The sequence below is a fragment of the Schistocerca americana genome, chromosome X (genome assembly GCF_021461395.2).
Source record: "Schistocerca americana isolate TAMUIC-IGC-003095 chromosome X, iqSchAmer2.1, whole genome shotgun sequence".
Taxonomy (NCBI): Eukaryota; Metazoa; Arthropoda; class Insecta; order Orthoptera; family Acrididae; genus Schistocerca; species Schistocerca americana.
This window is the reverse complement of record NC_060130.1, coordinates 229,277,339-229,285,660: the sequence shown is the minus strand read 5'-3', so window position 1 is coordinate 229,285,660 and position 8,322 is coordinate 229,277,339. Positions and strand designations below refer to the sequence as shown.

General features: G+C 36.3%; 1 protein-coding gene across 1 annotated transcript in view; it reads right to left on the bottom strand.

The window, feature by feature from the left end:
- Positions 1-579: 579 nt before the first annotated feature.
- The window catches only part of LOC124555467 (vesicle-trafficking protein SEC22b), a 28,767-nt gene continuing 21,024 nt past the window's right edge, over positions 580-8,322 (bottom strand). Inside the window, exons 3-5 of the mRNA XM_047129390.1 lie at positions 1,183-1,343; positions 953-1,099; positions 580-856 (exon numbers count right to left, since the gene is read on the bottom strand). Coding sequence (XP_046985346.1) covers positions 705-856; positions 953-1,099; positions 1,183-1,343 — 460 coding nt within the window. The 3' untranslated portion in view covers positions 580-704. The remainder of the gene's footprint in view (positions 857-952; positions 1,100-1,182; positions 1,344-8,322) is intronic.

Sequence of the window (8,322 nt, the reverse complement as noted above, 5' to 3'; positions counted from 1 at the left end):
AGTTCCCTTCTTTGCAGAAGCTTTGCTACTGCCGCTGGTGCGTCTTCTCGGCTTGGTCCCTGGGTTATGTTTATCATAATAGTAATGTTATAAATAATATTATTTTATATATTGTAATAACACTGCCTGTCATAATGAATTTATTGAGTACTCTGATGATTATATTTTGTTTATTAATAATAAATACATAAATCAGCTTTTATATTTGGTAACTGCATTAACTCATACGCCTAGGGTTAATGGTAACTAAAAAAGTTCAGTTGAGAAGTGTCCCATTTCCAGCTTCAGAAAATATGGTCACAATAAGTAATTAGTAATATACCAACAAAACAACAGGCCTACAAACTTCTCTACTTTAACAAAATATTCAACAATATAAAACTTACAAAACTGGGGAGACAAACATACATCATATGCATCTTTTTGTTACAAAGTATCTAAAGTTGAAATTGGGTAGAATGAAGAAATATGAACTTCAGTTTTAAAAATCAGACCTTGAAGAGCTTAGTTTGCATACTGAAGTAGTCAAATGCAGGGAAGGGTTTCAAGATCTAAAGGTGAGAGGAACAATGACAGCACTGTCTCAGACATAAAAATTTATTTTAAATTTAAATCACAGTGAAAAATTATTTATTAACAACAGAATACATATTCAATCTGAAGGGTATTCGGTATAATCTATTGCACAAATAATTGTATGTGAACTAGTACAATATATAGAAATAACTTATCACAAGGAAAATCAAAACACAAACACCAAAAGCTTTCACATACATTGATCTTGCATTTAAATGAGTGGCGTCTTTCTTATATTTTTGGGAATGTAGCTGTAAGTTCATTGCTTTTGTATCCAAATCTGTAACAAATTTTTAAAATGTGGACAATGTAAGTCAGAATATATTCTTATATATAATGTGAAACTAAGTTTAAAAAGCTAGCAAATATACCGTACCAGACAATACTGCACCCCTGTGCAGAACATCATCTATATTTTGCACCATAATTCTTTGAACATCCTGTAGCTCTGTGTTAAGTGCAGCAAGGTTACGGCGTGTTCTCGCATCAGTAAACATTTTCTTAGCCTTTTGCATATATGTATCTGTAACAGAGAATAGCAAGGTAACAGTTCCTTGTAATTGTATCAGCTCTTGACAGATATTCACAGAACAATAAACTACCTACCAAATTCAATGAAAGTGTAAGGCCTTTGCACAACATTAACTCTCTTCCCATACTGAGCATGAAATTCTTGCGCTAGGTCTTCTAAGTACGAGAAAGCCAGTCTTTTTGAGAAATTACGCTCAGTTAATACCAAGTAACAAACATCATTTTCGATAAGATAGCTAAATGAAAAAAAAAAATAGGTTAGTAAAAGCAATCAAGCATTTTCCATTTTTACTTTAAAAATTTAACATAAAAAGCCACATAAAATACTTTAAAGGATGTACACAATATTGCTAACAGCACACCATTTTTAGGAAATTACAAACAGAACAAACAAAGCAAATAATCCAAATTCAGTTGCACACAGCAAGAGCTGAGTATATAGCTAGAAGTAAATAACCTTTCAGAAAATACGGCAGCTTGCCAGCAAATACATGTTCTGTACTAACTCTGCCATTGAACTACAGAATTATTCTATCTATGTAACTATTCACATCTGAATATATTTCACAATGATACTGAAATAATACCCTCAAACATCAACAACTGAAGTGTTTTTCAAGACTATAATGGAGCTGCTGCATATAAGGAGCCTTATAACAACTATCCATCATCATCATTACTAAAAAAAATTCTACCAGCATTTGCATAGTTAGGTCTTCATGTATTATATTGCCTTGATTAGGCTTTATTCACAAGACAAAAGGAAGAACAGAAAATAAAACTAAGACATTTTTCTGTGTTTGTTATTTTAAAGGTATGAATTTTGTGCACCTGGGTTGGAAAAGTGGAGAAAGTTAAATATTTGCCTAACTGGCCATAGATAATTTCACATCATGATGTAGAAAAATTAATGGGCCAAATCTGCCTCAAGGGAAAACATCAAACACCTGCAAGGAACCCTACAGTAATCAGAGAAGTACTATCCCGAGAAAATGTATCAGTGGCTTCAAATGAACAGCATTTTCAAAAAAATAAAAAATAAATAAAAATCAGAACAAAATGGCATACTGTAACACGTCTGACAGACACGTTCTCTCATGAGACCATGAGTCAGTTATGGTGATGCCTCGACAACAGACACTCTGATGTGTCCTCTGTGCGGAAAGATAAATCACTTACATTCCTCTACACGAAGCTTAATGTGTCTAGTTTTATCAATATCAACTTTTTTTGCATTAAACAATTGAGAGACGCGGTGCCTTTTTAAACCTTCCCATGATGGAAACCATAACATCTTTTTATAGAGTTATGAAGCCACTTAATGTGAGCACTGATGGGGTGCTTAAGTGACAAACATGTCAAAAAACTAAAGGGTATTGAAGGGGTTCCTCTCAATTTGTAATTTTCACTTTTAATGGGCAACAAATGCTCTAACAATATTTAGGGATGGGTCAAACATTAGTTTCAAACGTGACCAGCTCCATTTAAAAGTAGACTTTTCAGGCCCTTCCTAATGTATTTCATTCAGACATTTCTTTCTCCCCAGTACATCCAATGAATGAATGACTACCCCACGGTATTTGACACAAAACATTCTTTCAAGTGGCTCATCACAGAAGCAGTAAATTATATTTAGACTTCTATTTATCGCATATGGTTCAAATGGCTCTGAGCACTATGGGACTTAACTGCTGTGGTCATCAGTCCTCTAGAACTTAGAACTACTTAAACATAACTAACGTAAGGACATAACAAACATCCATGCCCGAGGCAGGATTCGAACCTGCGACCGTAGCGGTCGCGCGGTTCCAGACTGTAGCGCCTAGAACTGCTCTGTTAATTTATCACATATACTTTGCATTTGCTTGTATTTGAAGTCATCTGCAAGGTATAGCAAGAAATTGCAGGTGTCACCATTTTACACTGCTATGGGCACTGTCTACTAATACATGGTCTAATAATTTTGCTCCAACTTTGGTAGATACTTTGTGTATTTATGATAATATCTTCAAGCCTAAAACTGAATATAGAGATGTTATGTTCTGCTTGTATGAAAACGTCTGGGAAGATATTCTATAAGAACACGTTTTGCTCATAAAATAATATAGCAGAGTGCAAGAAAGATGAACACCAACTCAACTCTTACCAGAAGCTTTCCAAAATTTGTCAACGAAGATACTGAGCAGAATCCCTGAATTCTCTGTTTAGGAAATTATGATTTTTACATAATTTTTAGTTCAACCTAGAGGAGAGCCATTATATCACAGTGGCACATCTATTTCAATCTCTACAAATGACAGAACTAAAGGCTGTAATTCTGCATAGTTGCCATAAAAAATTTCTAGGAAGAAAAACAAAGGGGCATCTGACATCTTACAACCACTTAATATGTTCTACTTTCCTTATGATTCATGTTAAAAAGGCATGCAGCAATGGAAACAATACTGGTGCATATTCAACACAGAACCTACAAAGAAATCAATCAACTTTGAGAAACTGGCAGTTATTTACTTATAACTTCATTCATATCACCAATTCTTATTTCCCACCTCTGCAACAACAAGAAATCTGAAAAGGAACAAATATGGAGTATGTACATAATTAGAGAGAGAAGAGAGAGAGAGGGGGGGGGGGGGTTATTTTTGTGGTCTAGAACAGATGTACCCCAAAATATAACAAGTTTTCTATCTTTTTGTGTGTGCCTGTTGATGACTCAAAGCTTCTGTTTTTCAGTGACTGGTCTCCTTTACACCTAAAATATTTATTTCCTGGACAGTTATCTGATATGAGTATCAAGATGATTTTGCAACAACATTTATTTTTGACAATCAACTGCCAACACTCATGATCAGTAAAGACAAAGATTAATAATAAGCTATGCTGGACAGTTCTTATGCTGATTATTTCATATTCTAAATGAGTTTTTACAAGGATCCTGCCTCTAAATATCTGGGTCATATAATTTTTGTTACATAGATTTCCTTGATATCAATAGATGAAACATCTCCATTTACATCCAACATATCCTTATGACACACCACTCACTTAACCGAGATTACGTTATAAACATGATACACATCTGAAAGAAAAAGACTTGATGTGCTGACTCACTGTTCTTATCATGAGCTAACAATTCCTCTTATCAGTTGTACAGAGGAGAACAAAGCCATTAGCCACAGTCTGCTTTGACAGGTATCAATTGGATAGACTGCCAATCTCATTACAAATCCAGTTCACAGATCATGAAGAAAGAAGGATGAAAAACAAAAAAGAATGAGAAATGATTAAGACATTGCACTGTAATTCTGATATGAGGAGTTTTAAAACCAACTATTTATCGAGAGAGAGAGAGAGAGAGAGAGAGAGAGAGAGAGAGAGAGAGAGAGAGAGAGAGAGAGATGGTGATGCGGTTACCCTGCAATACACGGGAGTCTATGGTCACCAATGTCATGGAACTTCAAAACAGCAATATTATAACTTAACCAAAGGAGGACACAAGCGAACTCTCACTGGTTCAGGTTTCCCAATTTTAAGTAAAATGTTAGTTACTTACGCTACAGGTGATGGAAACATATGTGCAATGAGGCACTGTAATAACAATGAAGGAAGAAAGCCTTTCACGTACAAGGACAGCAATTTTACATAAAGCATGCTGTGAATGTTACCAGGATGGGCACTAAAACAATCAAAAAAAGAAAACTACATACAAAAACCTTTCCCATCCTTTGTAAACTACCACTATAATTTTCAAAATGTCAAAAGGAACACAGGAAAAAATCAGTCAAATAAATGTTCATAGCAACAACTGATTAAAAAAAAAAAATTACTTCTCAATTTCACTAAAAAGAATTATCCCCACCATAGAGCTTAGTAACAACTGTGTTCTATGATATTTGAGCACAGAATTGCCTCTTTTGTTATATACAAGCCATATAAGGGCCAGGAGTGGAGGATGATTCACATTTAAATTATGTTTGTTAAGTGTTTGTCTTTAAGGTACAGTTTAATCAAAGTTACCCCACAGTGAAACAGGGCAGAAACTAATGAATAACATGGAATTTCTGCTGGCTATTACAGGAGCAGTGAAAGTAGAAGGTGAAGATTGAGGATAAGTAGTCAATATCAAGATCCAAAGTACTCTCACCCAATACTTAAAAGTAAGACTTCATACTCATTCTCAAACTTACCGTCAATTGACTACTTATTCCAAATGGCAAAGCTGTTCAGAAATCAATTGTTGCTCTTATACATAAAACAGTTTAAAGCAACAAATACTGAAAACTGTGTTGCCGAATGATTATGATTATTGTGCCACACTCTGTAGAGAATTTCATAATTTTCCTTTGTTAATGGTTTAGACACTTCCTCACATCAGTTTGGTTTTAAGAATGAGTAAGGAAGGAAATTATTATTAATCTTGCTTAATAACTATTTCAGGGTGCTAAGGGTGAGAAATGAAACAATTAAATGATGAAAACTGGCTTTGCAGCTCGTGAATCACATCCTCTATTTCATCACAACACTGCCTGCAATTCTGTACCAGTGTTGCACAGTTGAAAGTTCCCCAAGGGCAGGTTGTTTATTTCAGATGTGACACCTTTTTACAAACAGCATCTCAAATCAGTAACGGACCATTTCTTCCCAGTTATAAGGTAATATCACACAGGGTATAACATTATGTGGAAAAGCATTTCTTTGGGAGCTGCATATGATAACTCTTTATTAATTAATAAGTTTGTGGGTGCATGTAGTAATGATGTACTGATTTCTCTGTGTACAGGCTGGATATGCTGGAGAGCACTAACTGAACACTCATATCATCCATTAAAATCAAGTACTTCTTTTTCCTAGTCATAATATTTCTAAAGTATTTTGTACCATTCCTCCACTAAGCAAATTATGGTTACAAAATGAAACAAATATCTCTGCTTTATTCTGACAAGCCCATGCAAACACTGCGAGGTAACAGGAATGATGGTACAGTAACGAGAGAGAGAGAGAGAGAGAGAGAGAGAGAGAGAGAGAGAGAGAGAGAGAGAGAGAGAGACACATTGTAGGTAAAATGACTAATCTCCATTGTTTCAAAAATCCGCTGTGAGAGTACAAGAATCAGAAGCGAGCCTCGTCAACAAGAGTTCTATTGGTCACATGGCCAAAATGCTGGAATGCATCTGGTCATTAAACAATCAAACAAAACTGTTGGACTGTGTTACTTGAATGCAAATATTCTGCCCACTTGAAATAAATTTTGTTGCAAAACACTTAATTCATTTTCCTCCCCCCGTAACATCCAGTAAACTTTACCCCAAGCATAGAAGAATTACAAAACTGACAAACAGTTTTATTATAAGTGCCTTCAGTATATATGGCACATCATTGTGCCAGAATCTGTAATTATGCTGTACCTGCTGCATACAGTGTTTTATTTTAGCTTTGTGGGACACTATAGGATATCAAGTCACCAGAAACAGTTTCCAGAAGTCCTGAGTTACTGAAGTGACTATATGAACATCATAGATTTTTGGGGAATTGTTTATAGTGCATCCAATTGATTGAATAATATTTCTGACATTCTGCACCTGGATAATATTTTTGATGTGCACCTGGATAATATTTTTGATGTGCACCTGGATGGGCAAATACTGATGTTAAAAATCCACAAATAACTCAGCAATTTCCACTTTAAGGATTTTGTTTCATTTGATGATACTATTAAAAACTCTCAGATATTGGATGTAGAAGAAGAAATAGATGTATTGCTGAAAATAATGGTGTTGAAGTAGGTCTGAACATGGCTCAGAGTCTGTTACTTTGAAACACCGGGTCCTGGATAGAATTAGTTTAATCTGCAGCTATATCTTTGGAGAAAATTTCTAATGAAGTGATAACATTAACTGTAGACTAACACACTGAGAACTGCTTAAACACCTGGCCACACTGAGACAAAAGTAATTTCCTTAGTTTGTAATGTGCAATTTCTGTACTTTCAACATAATAGTTTGCATGTTAGTGCAAGAATTATTTAAAATTGGGCAATAATAATGTTTTTACTCATTTTACAAATTCTGGAATGCTTTGTGGAGTTGCATACTCATGGTATTAGAGAAACTGGAGTCTTGCCGCCAAAAATTGCTTGAACGCAATTTATTTTCCTGTTTCATCCACAGACCCTATCCATTGTCCTAACAAAGTATTTCAATCAGACACCGAAAAATATTTTATATGTCATAGGGCATCACATGACAACAATGACTTTGTCAATTACAAATAAAAAGAAATGTCATATTTGATTTGAAATTTTACTGTTAAACACTGCCTGCTACAACAATATTTTTGTTTATTGGTTGGTTGGTTTGGGGGGATTAAAGGGACCAGACTGCTACGGTCATCGGTCCCTTTTTCCAAATACAAAGAACACCCACAGAGAATAAAAACGAGGAACAGAATAGATCACAGACGATACAGAACATGAGAAACTTAGACAAAGACAAGACAAAACGAACTAAAATCACACAGAGTGTGACAGTGGTTGGCCGACCATAGAAATAAAAAAAGGAAAAGCCAACCACTTAGAAACACATTAAAAAATCAGTTTAAAATCATAGGCCAAAGGCCAGAATCAACACAAAACAATAAAATAAAACAGAAACACTCAGATTAAATGATAAAATCCTCCTGCCCGAATAAAACGTAAAACTAAGTCAGCCATAGCGGAGTCGTCCGTTAAAAGGGCAGGGAGCGTATCAGGCAGCGCAAATGTCTGCCTGACCACAGCTAAAAGGGGGCAGGCCATCAAAATGTGGGCCACTGTCAAAGCCGCCCCACAGCGACATAGAGGAGGGTCCTCCCGGTGCAGTAAATAACTGTGTGTCAGCCGGGAGTGGCCAATGCGGAGCCGGCAAAGAACTACTGAGTCCCTGCGAGTAGCTCGCAGGGATGACCGCCACACAGCCGTCGTCTCCTTGACAGCACGGAGTTTATTGCGCGTTGTCAGTTCGCGCCATTCATCGTCCCATAGCGCCAAAATTTTGCGGCGCAAGACTGCCCGCAAATCAGTCTCTGGGAGGCCAACGTCCAGAGATGGCTTACTGGTGGCCTCTTTCGCCAGGCGGTCAACATGTGCATTACCCGGGATACCGACATGACCGGGGGTCCACACAAAGACCACAGAGTGGCCGCAACGGGCAAGAGTATGCAGTGACTCTTGGATAGCCA